Genomic DNA, 20,414 nt, shown 5'->3' on the forward strand with positions numbered 1-20,414 from the left:
GCTGCGGCGGGCTCCGAGGCCTTCGAAGGCCCCGCCCCGGGCCACCAAGGGGCGGCTCGAGCCCCGCACAGCCCCGCCCGTTCCGGGGCTGCAGGAGTCTTACCGGCGAGAGCTGCGCGGCACCTGAACCCAGACCCGAGTTACCCCCCGCGCGAGTGCCTCCCCCCCGCGGCCGGCAGCCCCAGCCCGAACGGCTTCCCGGAGCCCAGAGCAGCCACCTCCTTCTTCTCCGCTTCACAAGATGGCCGCCGGCCCGCTCCGCAGCTCAGCGTTCCAGAAAGGGCGGGGCGGAGTGACTGACGTCACGGGGCGGAGCGGCGCAAGCGGGCTGAGCATCTCGGGAAGCTCCCGGAAGTTGCCTGTGTTTCTTGTGGGAAGTTTGCGACGTTTGCGCACTAGCTTCGCCTTTAGGGGAGCGACGCTGCTTGATGGGATCCGCTCAAGTATTTGGCGCCTGGGTTCAAGCAGTTTCTTCTTTTCGAGCCTCTGCGAAAGGAGGAAAATACTGCCTACCTCGCAGAATTGTTTTGAGATTAAAAGGACCACAAAATGGTGGTGAAATTTAAAATTTTCAGCCCGGGGAGCCTTACCAGTCCTCGTTAACCTCTCCACGACTGCACTTTGGTATGGTTTTATTATAGAAAAAATTATTCTTGTGCTGCTTAGGTCCTAAGCCTCGCAGACTCCACTCGCTCGTATATATCCTATCTCTTGATTAATGTTACCATAATTGAACTAATCTTCCAAGGCAGAAAAAGAGGCAATTGACTAACAAAATCAGAGACTAAATTCCCCAAAACTCCCAAGTTTGGGGAAGATTTGTGTTGCAGACTAGCCTGGTGCTAGCTGAGTGTGACTTAAACAAAACAGATCACGCTTTTAAACAAATGTATGATGCTGGGAAAGACTGAGGGCAGGAGGGGAAGGGGACGACAGAGGATGAGATGGTTGGATGGTATCGCCGACACAATGGACTTGAGTTTGGGTGGACTCCGGAAGTCGGTGAAGGACGGGGAGGCCTGGCATGCTGGGGTTCATGGGGTCGCAAAGAGTCGGACACGACTGAGCGACTGGTACTTCATTATATATACTTTTTGCAAGTAAAATGCAGTGCGTTAAGAACAAAATCTACTAAGTACAACATGGTACCCAGGATTGAATCCTGGAGTAGAAAAAGGACATTAGTGGGGAAACTGGTGAAATCTGAATGAAATCTGAAGTTTAGTTAATACTGATGTATAGATGTCAGTCTCTTAGTTTTGACATCATAGTTTTAAGTAAGATGTTAAAAATTAGAGGAAATTGGGTGATAGACATGCAACTCTATACTGTCTTTGCAACATTTCTCTAAATCTAAGATTATTCAAAATAAAACAATTTATTCAGAAAACTATTAATTCCATCTCCTCCTCATTTGTCTGCATTTACCATACTTTAGCCTAGTGGCCTTCAAACTTTGAGTATCACTCACATAAGAAATATATTTGCAACCTGTAAACTCATTAAAATCTGTGATAAAAATAAGATACTTAACATATGTGCTATACTGTTGGTGGGAGTGTAAATTGGTGCAGCCATTACGGAAAACAGTATGGAACTTCCTCACAAAACTAAAACTAGAGTTGCCATATGATCCAGTATCCCAGTATTGGGCATATACCCAAGTAAAATTATAATTCAGAAAGATATTTGTACCCATATGTTGATTTTTTTTGGGGGGGCCATGCCTGCAGGGGTTTGATCCCTGGTCAGAAACTAAGATTCCCCTCAGGAACACCCTCAACTCCCTGAAAATCTTTTGCTTCTCCTTGAGATGGCCGATGGAGAAACGGACACTGTTTCAGTTCATTTCTCCTTTCCTATGTCTGATATGTTACAAGTCGAAACTAAATTCAGATCTTTTAGTCAAGAACCCACCAATTTTATTTGAGAATTCAGAGGACTCAGAGTGGCTTTCGGTCTGAACTGGCAGGACATAGATGTCATCTTGACCACCTGTTGTACACTAGAGGAAGATACAGAGAACAGAATTGCAGGTGCCAAGGGGGAGGCAAGTAGGGAAGAAAAAGATCAGGTGTTTGGGATTAGCAGATACAAGCTAGTATATATACAGGATGGATAAACAACAAAGTCCTACTGTATTTCATAGGGAACTATACTCAATGTCCTGTGATAAACCATAATGGAAAATACGAAGATACATATAACTGAGTAACTTTGCTCTTCAGCAAAAATTAATGTAACATTTTAAATCAACTATACTTCAATAAAATTTTTAAATATTTACATGTGATGTACTCTAATAAAATTTCTTTCTTCCCCCTTTTAATGCTGGTAACCTCCCACTTATGGTTTCAGACCCGCAAATCGCAAAACTCTACTCTGGCTGTTTTGACCTCTGTTTCTCAAACACCATGCTTTTTCATGCCTCAGGCCCTTTGCTGTTACTGTTCCTTCTTATTCCTCACCAATCCCCAGTTCTTTTGATGGCTAGAAATCATGTTTGTGCTTAATTAACACCTCCTCAAAAAAGCTTTCCTAGTATACCCAGCATGGTAGGTTCTTTCCCTGTTACTTTCTCTACCACTCAATTTCTGCCACAGCACTCATCACAGTCTATAATAATAGCCTTATTTAATTATTATTTTCTTTCTGTCTGCTAGAATGAAAGTTCACCGAGAGTACTTTTTGGTATTGTTAACCAGTGTATCCCAAATATCCAGAATAATGTCAGGCACCTGAGAGGCACCCAAATAATTGCTGACTAAAGAAATAAGCAAGCAGACTCATCTGTTGACATCAAGAAGTAGTCTGCCCTACGATTCCCAAGCTTGGAATTCTCCTTGCTGCTGCTGCTCAGTCGCTTCAGTCGTGTTCGACTCTGTGCAACCCAAGACGGCAGCCCACAAGGCTCCCCTGTCCCTGGGATTCTCCAGGCAAGAACACTGGAGTGGATTGCCATTTCCTTCTCCAGGAATTCTCCTTGAGCATCTCATAGAATAAATACAGGAAGATGATTTTATTCCTCTAATCTTCAAATTAACAATTTTTTTTAAAAAGAAACATAAATTACTACAAGACTAGGTAGACTCAGTCATACAGATATTTCTAGCTCCATTAGGTCAAAAGAAAAGAAGGACAAGAACACAGAGGAGACAAGCCTTCTAAGAAACTTGCAGTTCAGTCTATAGACGATATGAAGAGGTAGCCTTTGGAGCCACAAAAAAGATGAAGTCATAGATGATTATGCTTCTATCGGAAGAAGTGAGTCTCTCAGCAGCGGTAAGCAACAACTCAAATGTCCATCCACCCAGGGCATCAGGGTCCCTGAACAGAAGCGTTTTTGTAGTTCCTCTGGCTCTCTCCACCAAGGATACAGATGTGTCCAGCAGCAGCTCATAGCAAATGTCCCTCCTGGTTCAGGATAAGAACATCCACTCACTATAAGACCAGAGAAGGATTCCTGGAAAGAAATGGGGAATGTTCCCCACCAAAGGAGCTGAGGCCAGAGAAAGACAGTTTTCTCATGTTTCTGTCTTAGAGGCATGCCAAAGCTGAAGTCAGGTGGGCTACACCAGTTCTGGTTTGAACATGGAGCAGCCACTGGGGTAACGAAATGCCTGGCTGTGCATGAGTTGATGAGGCAGGAGGAGCCAGCACAAACTTAGAGGCCCACTCTTCTAGTGTTGGGTCCACTTGATGCTCTTGAGGTCAATGCCATCCTGCACCATCTCCCAGAGAGGGCTGCCAAAGAGAAGAGGTATTTGGATGAGTGAAGGCTTAGGAAGCAGATAGCACTGAGCCCTAACTTGCATCCATCTGTTCTTGTCTCTCCTCTACTTCCTACCCTGATAACCCCAAAACAAGAGGTTATCAAGTCTTTCTCAGATGTCTGAGAAAGTCCTTGTCAGCTCTAGCCTCTCCCCAGCTGCCAACATTAATAACTAGGTACCCCAGGCTCAGCTCCAATGAAGCCACTCCAAGAGTGTCAAGTGTGGTTATATTCATGGAGCTCTCAAGCCACTTGTGAGAGGCTATGGACACAGTTTCCCTGGGAGAACCAAGACCCTTAGAGCAAGTATAAGGAGCAAGTTTCAGCCTCTCTACTAACCCCGAACACAAATGGACTTTTCGGCACCTGCTTCTTGGTTTTGCTCTACTTCTCAGAACCTGGCCCTAAATCACCTGGGTATGTATCACCATTATCCAACTCCCACAAGATTCATCTCCCCAGAGGTGACTCTACTTCCAACATCCCCAGCTCCAATTCAAAAGGATCTTCTGAGTCTTGGACTTGGGCATCCCATTTCATACAAGAACAGCTGCTGAGAGATCTCTGCTAAACTCTGATCCCCTTCAGCTTGAATGCCTTAGATAATGTTCCCAGACCAGATATTACTTCAATGTGTTACAACCATAGGATTTTGGAGTTCTCCAGTTAACCTGGTTTATCTCTCTGCATTACACTATGCATTCCAAGCACACTTTTTTTTTTTTTTTTACTTTATTTTTGGCTGTACCACATGGTATGCTGGGATCTTAATTTCCCGACCAGGTACAGATCTGTGTGCCCTGCGGTGGAAGCACAGTCTTAACCACTGGACTGTCAGGGAAGTCCCCCAGCACCTTTCTATTTGACATTTTCCAAGACTCTGAAGTTAGCCTTCTCTTTAGGGAAGGTGACTTAATATCACAGGCTCACAAAATAAAACTCTGGCTGAGGGCTAATGGGACGAGGTTGAAATTGTTTGCAAGGCATCAGAAGGAATAGGGTGAAGATGCTGAAAACACACAGTTATGAGGAATGTCTCACTTGGCAGCATAGTCAGTAGAAATGCCCCCTGAGTGTGCCAAATGAGAGAGTACGAGAGAGCCAAGCCAAGGAGGAATCCTGAGCCTAACAAAGCTAAGCAAGCTATAGATATTTAAGCAATACAACCAGACTCTGTGAAGGAAAATTCACAGCCTAGAAAGGCTGGGGAGCTCACAAAGGAAAGCAGTATGTACCTGAACTACCTCACTCTTGCCAACTAGACCAAGAAAATCCTGAAAGTCAAACTGAACCAGAACAGAGTTCTGAAGAATTCCAGAGGCCTTTATGTTCCCATGAACATAGAGCCTATGATTATTAGGAGAACCCCTAGTAGCAGCTGGTTGGTAAAGGATCTTGACCTTTGTAAGCATCTTTACAAAGCAAACTGAGTAAAAGTTCTTAACCTTTTGAGTATCTGATGAAAACTATGGACTTTCTTCCATAGAAAATGCACAACTGTAAAATACAGCATACAATTTCAGGGTTATCCTGAAGTTCAGCCACAGAACCCAAATTAAGAATCCCTATCTCATAGAGTTTTCCTAAACTTAGTCTACAAGTCATGAATTCTGCATTGATATGGCTGCAAGACCACGATTAATATTATCAGTAAATGCAAGACCACGATTAATATTATCAATAAAATGACGGGGAATTCCCTGGAGGTCCAGTGGTTAGGACTCTGTGCTTCCACTGCAGGGAGCACAGTTGGATTCTGGTCAGGGGACTAAGATCCTGCAAGCCTCAAGGCCAAATAAATAAATTAATAAAATAATGAAAACAATCTGAATTTATGTGGTTCTTTAGTTTTTAAAGACACCTTTTCATTTTCTTACAAGCAGCCAAGAAAATCCACTTTCCTGCCTTAGGACTTCCTCTAAATCCTGAAAGCCAAGGATTTTCAAACTTTGGTTTCTGGCAGGGTGAATATATAGCTTGAGGACAAGAAAGGAGCTACCACTGCAGTTTCTTCCAAAGAGTCTCTGGAACAAGAGTGCATACCTCATTTCTCGAAGACGCTTCACATGGTGAATGCACTTCTCCACTGTGTAGTCCACTTCCTCCTCTGTAGTGAAACGGCCAATGCCAAACCTGAAAAAGACGCACAGAGGAACTCTGCATCAGACCTGTGGCACCAGGGTAAGTTCATTCAGCAAGTACCCAATTAGGCTCTACTCCACAAGACGTGGAGAGACACAGTCCTTCCCCTGCAGGACAGTTTCTCCAAACATGGTCTGTGGGTCACCTGAGAATCATCCAAGAAGAAGTTTCCTACTCCAAACCTAGCAAATCAGAATCTCTTGAGTGCAGCACTCAGACCTCTTCATCATTCACAAACTTCCCAGGTGACAGTCAGTGAAGTCTGAGAACCACTGCTTGAGAAACTCGTGAAGAATGAAGGGATAAGAAAAACTAGATTGGGTATTTCCCTAGATTGGTCCAGCAGCTAAGACTTTCCACTCCCAATGCAGGGGGCTTGGGCTCTATCCCTGGTCAGGAAACTAGATCCCACATGCCATAATTAAGATCCTGCATTCCACAACTGAGACCCTGAGCAGCCAAATAAAAAATAGGTACTTTTTTGTTAAAAAAAAAAAAAAAAAAAAAAAACACTAGACTGAGGAAGACTCTAACAGGAAATGAATAATACAAAAGAGCACACCTTTCATAAATGCTGCAGCTCAGTTGACTAACCTGATAGAAGAGTGAGCTAAATCCTCATCAGTGCCAATTGCTCGAAGGACGTAAGAGGGCTCCAGGGATGCAGAGGTGCAGGCACTAAGGAGAAAGACACAAAGCCTCGCTCAGTTCAGCATCCAATCTCCTTCTGGCCACAAACCCCCAGAGCCCTGAAGTCATATCACGACAAAAGAGACATTCTCATCTGACAGAGCTAAAGAGACAGATGCTGCTTGCACCTTCTAGTGTGTGGATCGAGCTCCTCTGGCCCCTGTGGAGGATATCTTCCATGAGCAAGGACACAGCCAAAGCATGACAGAGTGTGATATCACAAGAGCTGAGTGTAACAAGAAGTGGCAGAGAACCATGGGATCACTTCCCTACAACCAAATGCATCATCTGTAGCAGCCTAGACAGCAGCTAAACACTTGGTATCTTCTGGAACATCCTTGAATTCTAGAGGGCTATAACAGAACTACTAGAATAACATTAGAACAGATACAGGCATCTCCTGGGACCACAAAAGGCACAAAGCTCTACCACAGGAAGCCCTCCGAAGGTGGCAAACTTTAGCCTGTGCCCAACTGGCTAAAAATAGGTGCTTACAAAATGACTTTTATTCTCAACCAAAAGCTCCTGTGCGTGTCATCTCCACAATGGGAAGCTTATTAACCCGACACTTAAAGCCAGACTAACTGGTCCTGCCACAGACCCTGCTTATCCAGTCCGACTCACCTCCCTGAGGATAAGGCAACATCCTTAAGTGCCATCAACAGACTCTCCCCTTCCACATACGCAAAGGAGAGGTTGATACAGCCTGAAAGAGAGAACTACTGTGAGAGGAGGCTCAGAGTCTAGGGCTCTTCCAGGCGAGGACAGAATGGGCACAACCATACCTGGGTAATGGTGCTCAGGGTCCCCATTCATCACCACATCTGGAAGGCTCTTCATTATCTTCTGTATCAGTCGCTCAGCTAACTTTGAGATTCGCTTGTGGTCATACTGAGGAGCAGGCAAGGGAGGACTAAGCGTAGTGACCATTAACAGCTCAGAGACATAAAGGATGAGGAACCCTACCCTGTGCCCAGAAGTGACTGTGCATTTAACCATCTATGGTCTTGTGTTACTCATGGAGACCACTGTATCCACAGCAGTGAGCACAGAGGTGCTCAAATACTGGACACGTGGTTCCAGTAAAGGACCTGGAATTTGGAGCCCATAAGACCTCCCTCAGGGCTTCCCAGCTGGCCCAGCAGCAAAGAATCCGCCTACAATGCAGGAGATGCGGGTTTGATCCTGGGTCAGGAAGATCCCCTAGAGAAGAAAATGGCAAGCCACTCCAGTATGCCTGCCCGGGAAACCCCATGGACAGAGGAACCTGATGGGCTGCAGTTCAAGGGATCGCAAAGAGTCAGACACGACCGAGTGACTAAACAGCAACGACGACACCTCCCTCAGAACAGGATGCCAGCAGCACTCAGAGAAAGGCAGTTTTCTTAAACCACCTCTTCTGGCAAAGATCTGACCCAGTCATGCCAAGAAGCTGCTAAACAGGAGACCCAGCACAGGGGAAGAATTTGTGGGAGGGAACTGCTTTCCCCATACCTCCATCTCTTGCTGTGCCACCTCACACGCAGCCCCCAGCCCCACCACCAAGGGTGTGGGTACTGTCCCAGACCGCATACCCCGCTCCTGCCCCCCTCCACTCTGCAGGGCCTCCACACGCACACGGGGCCGCCGGCGAATGTAGATGGCACCGACCCCTGGGAAACAAAGTTTGTTACAAAAAAAGAGAAAAAGGAAAAGGCAGATGAAACAAAATATCACTTTCCAAAGGGGTCAAAAAATTCTTTCAACTTTTCTGTTAGCTCCAAAATTTTCAAAATAAAAAATGTTGGGGGTGGGGGACACTAATGCAGGATGTACCAAACTGCATTTATTAAGACATATTCCATTTCCCCATGAAAATAAAATCATATTCAGGTATCTGACACTATCTGAGTCTCTGCAGTTCCCAAGTTCAGAGAGTAAGGGCTCAGACACTACATCTGGAGAGTGAGGGCTACCATGTCATCTAAATCTATTTAGATTCTGAGTCCAAAAAGCAAGAGTTTGGATAGTGAGGGATACTTGCATACATTTTAGTGCTGAACAGAGCTTCTGCTCAATATGAGTTAATTAGTTTTATTAAAACAAATTTATCTACAATAAAAGCCAGTAAGCCAATTTTAGTTAAAGATAGAATGACTGTTGAGCTTTTAAAAACAATTAACTTAAAAACACACTGTTTACAACCTCTGGAAGCACAACCTCTGGGATCTAATATATGATGATCTGAGGTGGAACTGATGTACTAATAACAGAAACAAAGTCCACATTAAATGTAATGCACTTGGATCCTGAAACCATCCTGCCCCCATCCCTGGTCCATGGAAAAATTGTCTTCCATGAAACTGGTCCCTGCTGCCAAAAAGGCTGGGGACTACTGCTTTAGAAGAAGCCATCTTATGTACTTTCAGGAATTATCACACCTTTTCCCATAGGGTGTCCATCTGGATGACACACCCTGCAGACACAGAAAGCATACTGGCATAACCAACCACCACAGGCCCTCGCCCAGGAAAGAGAGGAAGAGTTGTTCATTTTGGATGGCTACCTCCATAAAACAGAGGACAACAGTCTCTTCCCAAAGGCTGGCATGCAAAGGCAGAATTCCAGCTGGAAAATATTCCTATGCCAATAGGACCATAGGACACAGACAAGTACCTTGAGAGATTAACAGGAGCAAAGACTAATAAAGCTAGGAACAAACACCAAAACACATAAAAGCCCATACAATCTTCCCCTAAGGCTAAAGCAAAACACGAGGGAATAAAGGACTCAAAGAATATTGATCTGAGACTTCCCTGGAAGTCCAGTGGTTAGGACTCCAGGCTTCCACTTCAGGGGCCATGGGTTCAATCCCTGGTCAGGGAACTATAATCCCACATGCCACACAGTCAAAAAAAAAAAAAAAAGAATATTGATCTGCAAATCACAGTTGATTAGACAAGATAACGGACTTTTCAAGCTAATTTGATATGACAAAACCTTTGTTCCTCAACCGAATTAACATCTACATGAAAGGATTTTCTAAAGAGACCAGTGAAGGATGGACTGCTTATAGTAACTGCTAGAATCTGCAAATAGGCAACTGTTCCTGGCTATTATTAAATGACACCTGCATTCTGCAGAGCACTCTTCCTCTGAGAGCAGTGAGAGTCCCAAATGAATCTCAGGAACACCTGTCAAAGGGTTGGGTGGTGCAGAGAGGAGGAAATCTATGAGGGGCTAGTACCTTTGGGACCATAGATTTTGTGACCACTGATGCTCATGAGATCAATTTTCATGTCATTGACGTCAAGTGGGATTTTTCCAACAGCCTGGGCTGCATCGGTATGGAAATACACCTTTCTGGAACTGCAAATCTGCCCTGAGAAAACAACAGAGGGGAAGAACCAGAACACAATGTTAGGAAGTAACCTGGCAGTGGTCCTATAATATACTATGAGTTCTGAGGCAAAATTACATCTGGTATTGGCCCTAGCCACGTAGTAAATCACTTCTCTCTTTCTCTCTCTCTCTTTCTCTCTCTCTCTCTCTCATTCTCAGCTGTCGTGTCCTTGACTAGAATAAATAAGGGCAAGTGCACACATCCATTCTCTATGCCTGCATCTCTACTCCTAGCCTGGAAATAGGTTCCTCTGTACCATTTTTCTAGATTCCACATAATGTCCATTAATTGAGAGATTAGGATTGACACATATACACTACCACCTGTAAAATAGATAGCTAGCGGGAACCAATGTAAAGTACAAGAAGCTCAGCTTGGTGCTCTCTGATGACCTAGATGGGTGGGATGGTTGGGGGGAGGGGCGTCAGAGGGAGGTCCAAGAAAGAGGGGATCATATGTAAACATACAACTGATTCACTTCATTGTACAGCAGAAACTAACACAACATTGTAAAGCAATTACAGTCCAACTTACAAAAATAATAAAAGTTATGGTGGTCAAAAAAAAAGCACAAAGCATCAAATCAAAATACATCCAATATTCTGATTCATAAGACTCTTCCTACCTCATTAACACTGGCCTTTCAATATACCAGATTAATTTTTAGATCCTTATTGATTTAAAAGAAGCAAAAATTAATAGATCTATTTGCTAATGTACCTAAGAAGTTACGGGGTACATGTCTCTGGCTCCAAATGAGCACAGTGAACAGATGTTCTAAAACGAAAAAGTTAAAAGAGGAAGAGAAAAAAAGGTGGGGGTTCTTTGTTTTGCTTTCTGCACCAGCTGCGGTAAAATGAAAAGGACAGCAGTGCAGTGCATGTGTGCTCAGTCGTGTCCCACTCTTCTATGACCACGGGGACTGTAGCCCCCCCAGGCTTCTCTGTCCATGGGATTTTCCCAGCAAGAATACTGCAATGAGTTGCCATTTCTTCCTCCAGGGGATCTTCTCAACCCAGGAGTCGAACCCAAGGCTCTTGCGTCTCTTGCACTGGCAGGCAGATTCTTTACCACTGCACCATCTGGGAAGCTCAAGTGGTATAAGACCTGGGTTCAAATACTAGCTGTGCCATTTACAATATGTCCTTGAACAAGGAACTGAAGCCCTCTTTCCCTAGGTTTCCTTATTGCACTCTATATAGTCTTTCAGCTCCTAGTCCAGTCCTGCTCCTCAGATGGATCCCAGTGGTGGGCAAGCATCAGGGTCCACCCATGATACTTACCTATTTCCTTAATGGGCTGCTTCACTCCAATTTCATTGTTCACAGTCATGACTGAGACCAGGCTGGTATCTGGCTGGATGGCAGCCTCTAGTTCCTAAGAATATCAGGAGTAAAGAGACCATATAGTATGAACAGAGTTGTCTCTAACTCAGAATGTAAGCAAGCTTAGTTGTGAACAGGGGCCTTTCACTACACACCTACAAGAGTGAGTAAAATTAAAATAGCAATGACACAAAATGCTGGCTAGGATGCAAAGAAACCGAATCACTCATACACTACTGACGGGAATATAAAATGGTACAACCACACTGGAAAACAGTTTGGCAGCTTTGGTTTCTTATAAAACTGAACATGAAATTACCATATGACCCAGTAACTGCACTCTTGGGCATTACCTTGGGGAAATGCAAGCTTAAATTCACATAAGAAACCTATAAATGACCATGATTACTTTACTCTTAATAGCCAAAATCTAAAACAAGCCAGAGGTCCTTCAATAGGGAAATGGCTAAAGAAACTGTGGTACTTCCATTCTGTGGACTACTACTCAGCAACAAAAAGGAACAGACTACAGAGACAGGCGACAACTTAAATGATTCGCCTAAGACTTATGCTAAGTGAAAATAGCCAATCCCAAAAGGTTACACACTATATTACTAACATTTCATTTACATAACATTACTGAAATGACAAAATTAAAGAAATGGTGATCAAATTAGTGGTTTTAAAAGAATTCCATGGGACTTCCCTGGTAGTCCAGTGGTTAAGAATCCACCTGGCAATGCAGGGGACACTGCTTCAATCCCTGGTCCAGGAGGATCACACATGCCATGGAGCAACTAACCCATGCACCACGACTACTGAGTCTGTTCTCTGGAGTCCTCGAGCCACAAATATTGAGCCCACATGTCTCAACTACTGAAGCCCGCACACCACAGAGTCTGTGCTCTGCAGCAGGGAAGCCACTGCAATGAGATGACTATACAACACAACTAGAGTAGCCCCCGCTCACCACTAGAGAAAGCCTCCAGGCAGCAATGAAGACCCAGCATAGCCAAAACTAAATACATATTTAGAAAAAAAAAATAAGGCATCACTGTGGTGATAGTTACATAAACCTACACATGTGATGAAACTAGAATGCATAGAACTAAACACACACACACAAGTGAGTACAAGTAAAACCAGGGAAATCAGAACAAAACCAGGAGATTGTATTAACATCAATATCCTGGTTGTAATATTATACTATACTTTTGCTAGATGTTATCATTAAGGGAAATGAATAAAGGATACATGAAATCTGTCTATATTACTTCTGACAACTACATGAGAATCTATAATTTAAAAATTAAAAACTTCATTAAAAAAAAAGAGGGGGAGCCTTTCCTACATAAGGTTGTCAGAGTAAGTGGCAAAGAACAAAATAAGTAGTAAAAAACAAGGTTACTATTAACATTGACATAGGGACCACATCTGACGGAAACATTTATCCTAAAGAAACTAGTAATCAACCTCCCAGCATCTATGATGCTTTCCCTGACACTGGTCTAATGGAAGTTCTCAATGTTTCATTTCTCTCAGCTTCTTCTTTACTTCCTTTATAGTATATATCCCAATTCATAATTATTTATACATTTGTTTACATGTTACCTGTCCTTTCACTAGAATATAAGCTCCTTGAAAGCACAGACTAGGCTTGTCTTATTCGTCCCTTTATCCCCAGTGCCTGGCACTATGACACAATAAATAGTAGAGAGTGAAAGAAAGACATTATGTTAAGTATTATGAGAAATGAAAATACAGAAAATATGCACTCCCCAAGTTCAGGAAGCTAAGCCTAGTGGAAAAGTAGGCACAGGCACACAACAGAGCAAAGAAGTAAAAAGCCATTAAATAAAATAAAGGGAATGGCTCGATCCCTGATCAGGGAACTGAGAACCTACATGCCTCAAGGTGCAGCAAAAAAAAAAAAAAAAAACCTGTTGGAATAAAAATAATAAGGGACTTCCCAGGCAGTCCAGTGGTTAAAGAATTCCAATGCAGGGGGTGTGGGTTTGATCCCTGGTTAAGGAACTAAGATCCTACATGCTACAGGGTGCAGCCCAAAATTTTAAAATAATAAAATAAAAATAGGCAAAAACTGTATAAAATAAGTTATAAGGATATATTGTACAACACAGGGAATATAGCCAATATTTTGTAATAACTATAAATGGAATATACCTTTTGAAAATTGTGAATCAGATTTTCCTGACACAGTGGATATGAATCTGCCCACCAATGCAGGGGATAAGGGTTCGATTCCTGGTCCGGGAAGATCCCACGTGCTGTAGAGCAACTAAGCTGTGCACCACAACTTCTAAGCCCACATTCTAGAGCCTTCAAGCTGCAGCTATTGAGCCCATGTGCTGCAACTACTGAGTCCATGCACCTAGAGCCCATCGTCCACAACAAAAGAAGCCACCACAGTGAGGAGCCTGTGCACCACAACTACAGGGAACCCACACAAGGCAACCAAGACCCAGCGCAGCCAGAAATTAATGAATCAATAAATAAAATTTAAAAACATCTATACGGGTCCCAAAGGGAAATATTCTTCACAAAACTACACCTACCCTTTTGAAGGATGAGAAACATCAGTGAAGGGTGAAGGAGGCCAAAGCTTTCCCACGGTGAGTGTTAGTCTCTGGCATCCTGCATACATGGTCAGTGGCTCTCACACAGACCAGGAAGCACCAACTAAGCTGAGAAACAAATCCTCCAGACAAAAGGAAGATGGTGCCCTCTCAAGGAGAACATACTCTGGGTCCCACTGAGAGACCTATTTCTCTAAAGCCCTCCCTCACCATTAGATCTAGTCTTTCAAGCTCCAGCTGAGGCTAAAGAGACAGTTTTATAGATTGAAGCCAGGCTCCCCCTATCATGCCCTCTTACCTTCAGGTCAATGATTCCACTCTTCTTCACCGGGAGGTAGGTGACTTTAAAGCCCTCAGCTTCCAGTGAACGGCAGGAGTCCAAGACACATTTGTGTTCTGTCTGTGTGGTGATCAAGTGCTTTTTCCGGGACCTGTAGAACCTGGCCACTCCCTAGAAGTTGGTGGTGGTGGAAAAATGAAGAATATACTCAGAGAGACAGCAGTGACTTGAGTAAGTGGATAAGGGCGGTATGGTCCAACATCAATTCTCTGACAACTGTGTGTCTTACAATTCAACTTAATTCTGACACTAACTATCCCACTAGTGAAAATCCCACAGGTTAAGTGCCTCAGTCTCACAGGTCTGCCTCCACTTCAGATGCCAGCTGTGAGGCCTAGATGTCACAAGCTCCCCATCCATATTTCCCCAGATGGCTACAAATAAAAGACTTCCCACAGCCCCCTTGTTGTTGTTGTTTAATCACTAAGTCAGCTCTTTGTGACACAATGGACTGCAAAACTCTAGGCTTTCCTGTCCTTCACTATCTCAGGGAGTTTGTTCAAACTCATGTCCATTGAGCTGGTGATGCATAGCCCCCTAAGATTCAGTAATCCCCTATGATTCACAGAATTCACTGAAAACACTACACTTACTATCATAGCTTTATCACAGAAGATAGAGCCCATGAATGGCCAAACGGAAGAGCTGCACAGGATGAGGTCTGAGGCAGGGAAGGGCTCAGAGCATCAAGCATGCCACCCGCCAGGACATCCACATGTTAGCTAACCTGGAAGCTCCTCTGACTCTTGTTTCCCAGTTTTGTTTTGTTTTTTAATATTTATTTTTATTTATTTATTTGGCTGTACTGGGGTCTTAGTTGTGGCATGTGGGACCTAGTTCCCTGACCAGGGATCGAACTTGGGCCCCCTGCATTGGGAGCATGGAGTCCCAGCCACTGGACCACCAGGGAATTCCCCCTCATTTTCCAGTTTTTACAGTGGTTTCATATAACACAGGCGTGACTGATTAAATCACTGGCCATATGACTAGACTCAATCTCCAACCCCCTTTCTTCCCCAGATCAAAGTTACAACCCTCTAATCACATCTTCTTCGTCCTTCTGGAGTGACCAGCCTACATCTTAAAACTATCTAAGGGCCCACCAAGAATCACTTCATCACCAGAAACACATTATGGTCCAAGGGGGCTTATTATGAATAACAAAGACATTCCTAGTATTCAGGAAACTACAAGGGTTTTTGAAGCCCTGTGCTAGGAACAGAGAACAAAGACCAAATACATTTTTTATTATATCATAGATGGAAAATGGAAAACATCCCTATCCTTGTATCCCAGGAAAAGTGTTTCTCATTTCTTTTTTTTTTAATTGGAGGATAACTGTTTTACAATGTTGTATTAGTAACAGTTTCTGCTGTACCACAAATGAATCAGCAGGAATTGGTGGCTCAGTGATAAAGAATCCATCTGCCAGTATAAGAGAAGTGGGTTTGATCCATGGATCAAGAAGATCCCCTGTAGAAGGAAATGGCAACCCACTCCAGTATCTTGCCTAAAAAAATCCCATGGACACAGGAATCTGGCAGACTACAGTCCATGGGTTTGCAAAGAGTCAGACCAATTTAGAGACTAAACAACAACATTCATATATTCCCTCTCTCTAGAGCCTCCCTCCCACTCCACCCCCATCCCACCCCTCTAGGTCATCACAGAGCACGGGGCTGAGCTCCTGTGCTATTATAGCAGCTTCCAACTAGCTATCTATTTTACACATGGTAGGGTATATATGTTTTATTTCTGTGTAAACAACAAAACATATAAATATGGTGATACTGATACCTAAAGCTGGCAGTGTAGAAGTAAAACTCATATACTCATTCCTTGCTGATGGCAGTACTTACACTACAAACTCTTCAGAGAATTATTTATAAAGATGTCTTAAAAGCTGTATTAACAAAATTCTGCAAAGCAACTATCCTTCAATTAAAAAATAAATAAATTTTTTTAAAAAGCTGTATTAGCACTCTTTACTGTGACTCCTCTTTTGGGAATTTAGGGAAATATTTCAAAGCATAGATGATACTATAGAGACAAAATATGCTTTCATTGTATTCACAATCCTTAAAAAAAAATGGAGAGATTAAACACATCCAACAATAGAGGAATAAAGAGTAAACTGCAATAATACAACTCCATGAAAAATAATGTAGGTATATTAAATATTATGGAGTTTAAAATGGAAAAACATATGTTATTATTGGCTATGGAAAAATAAATGTGGATGCTACAATATGTTAAACTATTAAAAGCAAACGCATATGTGTGTACAATTTGTTTTCTGGAACAATACTAAACAGACTTGAGGTCTCTTTGGTAGGGACGAGGAAATGGAAGATCTACACTCAAGTTTAAACCTTTCCATATAATGAGAACCTACTGTATAGCTCAGGGAACTCTACTCAGTACTCTGTGGTGATCTAAATGGGAAGGAAATCTAAAAAAGAGGGGATATATGTGTATTTATAGCTGATTCACTTCACTGTACAGTATAAACACAACATTGTAAAGCAACTATACTCTGGTAAAAATTAATAAATAAATCTTTCCATAGGGTTAAAAAAATTTCACTGCATATACATGAATTCCTTAAAAAACTTAAATAAAAGGTGCAACCCCACCCCTCCCAGGGTACTATGTTAAAAGCAGAATATGAAACTAATTAGGCCAAAATTATGACTACATAAAAATGTTCTTAGGGACAAGGAACATAAAAATGAAAACATTTAAAAGGTCCCTCCCCCTCCTCCTATCTCAGTTACCCAGAATGTTGAATCCTCTACCAGCAGACAGATATTTACCCATCCAGGAGTCTAAGGGGAAAACGGTCACAACCACTCTTAGCAATCCTTGACCTTGAGGTCTGAGAATCTGTGGAAGCTTTCAAAGCAAATATTTTCAAAGTTTTGAAAACGCTCCCCATTCCAGAAACCATCCTCGTCTTTGAAGAGACCACACGCATGGCTCTGAGGTCTCTGCAGTCCCAAGGAAGGACACTCCTGTTAACAGGATCCGGTGAGTGCTGATGACTCTGGAACCTGGCCCAGGCCTAGGCCTCCTACAGAGTCCAAGGTCAGAAAAAACAATACTGGCAACACAGGTGAGAGACCATGATGAGAGGGGATAGAGCCAGCACTGAACCTACAGCAGCCCACAATTTATCAGAGCCTTGGTATTTACACAAGTGACCCTGGTAACCAGGCCCCAGTCAGGCATGACTATGTTCTATGAAACACTGACATGATTACTGAGAGTGGAATTTTACTTTCGTTAGCATCAAAGACGTCCCAAGGACAGAGTGACTAATCTCAGAACAGGTGATTAAGTAAATGTCTTCAGACAGCACCCAGGCAACCAGGACTTAAAAACAGGGACATCTAAAGAAACAGGAAGAACTTGCTGCAAACAGATCTCACTGGAGAGAAAAGGAAGGCTGAGAAAAAGGCAGCCCTGAAATCATAGATATAAGGGTAAACTTGGTAATAAGAAGCAGAGAAATCTATTCAATTACGAGTGTATTCTGGACTTCATTGTGAGTAGATCTAAAGGATGGGAAAAAGGATTGAGTCACCATTTATCCTCTGAAGTAGCTGTCATCCAAAACACCACGTGGTTGATGACCCAAGAGCCACCTCCTTTCCTATCCAACTACGTGACTGAATTCAGTTCACCAGGAGCAAACTTTAGATACAGTCAACTACACAGGGCTGAAGGAAGCAACAAATTAGAAAAAGGGTGATGTGTCTGTGTCTTTTTTCATGATATGATGAAGGTGGGTGACTGGGAAAGACACATGGGCCTAACTGATGGCAGGAAACCATCTCCCAGGTCAGGAAGGCCCAGATATGCCTTCTGGTTCTCTTACCTTAATTGCTATGTTGTTGGATTCAGTAGCACCGCTAGTGAAAATGATCTCACGAGGATCAGCCCCAATCAGAGATGCTACTTGCTGCAAGTCAAGACAAGAAGCAGAAATAAGGAGCATTAGTTTCCTCAGCAGGAATGGGGCTGTGGTGACAACTAAGACAGCAGTCTGGAGCATGAAGAGCTGAACCGCAATCTGTCAACTGCTCAAGAAGCAGTTCTGTACCCACTAGGATCAGACAAAGGGATATATTCAACTACATCCCAAATCCAATTAATAACAACTTTGGTGTTTTTGAAAAAGCACTTATGAGTTCTTAGTATGCACAGGCATCATGTCTACAAACATATCACTAGTATTGTCTGATTTAATCCACCCCAAAACCTTAAGGAGTAGGAACTACTACAATCTCCATTTTCTTTTGGACATGCCACACAGTTTGCTGGATCTTAGTTCCCTGAACAGAGATCAAATCGAGACCCCCAGGAGCGAAAGCCCAGAATTCTATCCACTGGACTCCCCTCAACCTCCATTTTCAATGTGACGGAAACTGAAGCTTCGAGAAGTCAGATAACAAAATAACAAAGGTCAGTTAGCCAGAAAATGTGGAAACTAATCGAATGCCTTCAGAGGGACTCCAAAGGCCTGTCCTTTGAATCTCTTGCTGAGAGAGCCCCAAACCATTTCCACCTTCACCCACAGATACTAAAAAAAAAAAAAATGCCACCCACAGGTCACTGAAACCTCTGACATCAGAACTTCCTAGAGTCCTCTGTACTAACCTGGCGAGCACATTCCATGGCAGCCTCACTCTCCCAGCCATAAGCATGTGTCCGGGAGTGTGGGTTTCCATAGTAGTTGACTAGGTAAGGGAGCATGGCATCAAGCACCCGAGGGTCCTGGACAAAACAGAACAGACCAGTCTCCTTGAGCCCATAGTTAACTCGGGCCCCACTCCATCCCCTGACCTACCCAACCTGCCTCAACACACCCCCAATCCTTCAGACCCTGCCTAAATTAGGCCTCAAACATTCTCCCATCCCCTCAGGTTCTAACCAAATATTATCTTAATACACTCTCCTCCCAATCTGTCTTTTTTTTCCCAATCTGTCTTAAATCATTTTATTCTACCATCTCCTCAGATAATCTACAAACACTGCTTTTTCCTGACAGTTGTGTCTGTAGGTGTTTTCACTGCCAAGCAATGTGATATCTAGGAGAGGATGTTGATGAAAACGTGCATTAATATTCCAGTGCTCATCATGTGCCAGGCACTATTCTAAGGGCTGCTTTATATCTTTTAACCTATTTAATTCTTGCCCAAATGCGTATAGTAAGCAGTGGTCCAGTAATTCCAGACCCTATGCTTTTAACTACTAGGAGAGTGCCGGCAATGAAGTGACTTGACCAAGATCAATAGCTAGTAAGCAGTAAAGACACTTCTAGTGGACTACAATGTAAGCCTCCAGTCTCCTGGCTCATTGCTTTCCCAGCACACACTTCTCAATGGCTCTCACCTCTACAGGGATTCAGCCATTTCTGTGTACTGCCACTTCTACAGTATAACTCCACTAAACAGCTCAGGGAAAGCTGCCCCTCCATCCTTACCAGAGGAGTTGTAGCTTGCACATCCATGTACAGAGGTCGCAGCACTGACTCCGCCTCCAGAGCAATGGCTGCATCAGAGGCAACAGCAGACTGGGGAGTAAGGTCTATACCTGACAAAAAAATGGAACGGAGGGGCCAGGTGAGAGAGGATCCAACTCTGCACACAGGGCATCCCAAACAACAGAATGGAAAGGCTGGACGGAGGTGACATAAGTTTAAGCGATGCTGAGCGAATCTCAACGCAAAAGGAAACAGAACATCGGAAAAGTTGAGCAAACTGTAAAAAAAGAGGTAAGGGAGAGAGACAGGGTTCTTAGGGTAGGGTGCTGAGACAACATTCAAATTGCGTCGTTGGAGTGAGGAAATCTCCGAAAGGGCAAAGCCCCTGAGAAGGAACGTGGAGACGGTAGGTAAGATCTCCTTCAGAGGTTACTGGCTGGACCACTAGCATCTCTACAATTGGGTCAGGAGAGGTCCGATGGCCGAATTTTAGGGCTCTGAGGGCCTGCGGTGCAGGATGTGAAGTGCGGGTGGGGGGATGCGGCGAAGTCAACGGTTCAGAGAGCCGGTATGAGAAAACCTGAGGGATGCAGTCAAGAGGAAGGGTCAGAGGGTCGGGGTAGCGGAAGAGGAAGACTCCTGAATATGCAGGTAAGTCGCCTAGCCCAGGAGAAAGTT

The 20,414-nt window shown here is 43.5% G+C and overlaps 2 protein-coding genes across 2 annotated transcripts in view; both read right to left on the bottom strand.

The window, feature by feature from the left end:
- The window catches only part of RBM12 (RNA binding motif protein 12), a 38,309-nt gene extending 38,030 nt beyond the window's left edge, over positions 1-279 (bottom strand). The window contains exon 1 of the mRNA XM_010855017.1: positions 104-279. The gene's annotated coding sequence lies outside the window, so the exon portion shown is untranslated. The remainder of the gene's footprint in view (positions 1-103) is intronic.
- Positions 280-2,995: 2,716 nt separating this feature from the next.
- Positions 2,996-20,165, bottom strand: NFS1 (NFS1 cysteine desulfurase; the record flags this gene model as incomplete). Its single annotated transcript, XM_010854910.1, has 12 exons — positions 2,996-3,744; positions 5,816-5,905; positions 6,509-6,592; positions 7,229-7,310; positions 7,390-7,495; positions 8,099-8,256; positions 9,831-9,965; positions 11,270-11,363; positions 14,207-14,359; positions 18,129-18,212; positions 18,911-19,027; positions 19,737-20,165. Coding segments are annotated over 12 exons (1,596 nt in total), but the record flags the coding sequence as incomplete, so codon positions are not given.
- Positions 20,166-20,414: the final 249 nt, after the last annotated feature.

This window comes from Bison bison, unplaced genomic scaffold (genome assembly GCF_000754665.1).
Source record: "Bison bison bison isolate TAMUID 2011002044 unplaced genomic scaffold, Bison_UMD1.0 scf7180017864352, whole genome shotgun sequence".
Classification (NCBI taxonomy): domain Eukaryota; kingdom Metazoa; phylum Chordata; class Mammalia; order Artiodactyla; family Bovidae; genus Bison; species Bison bison.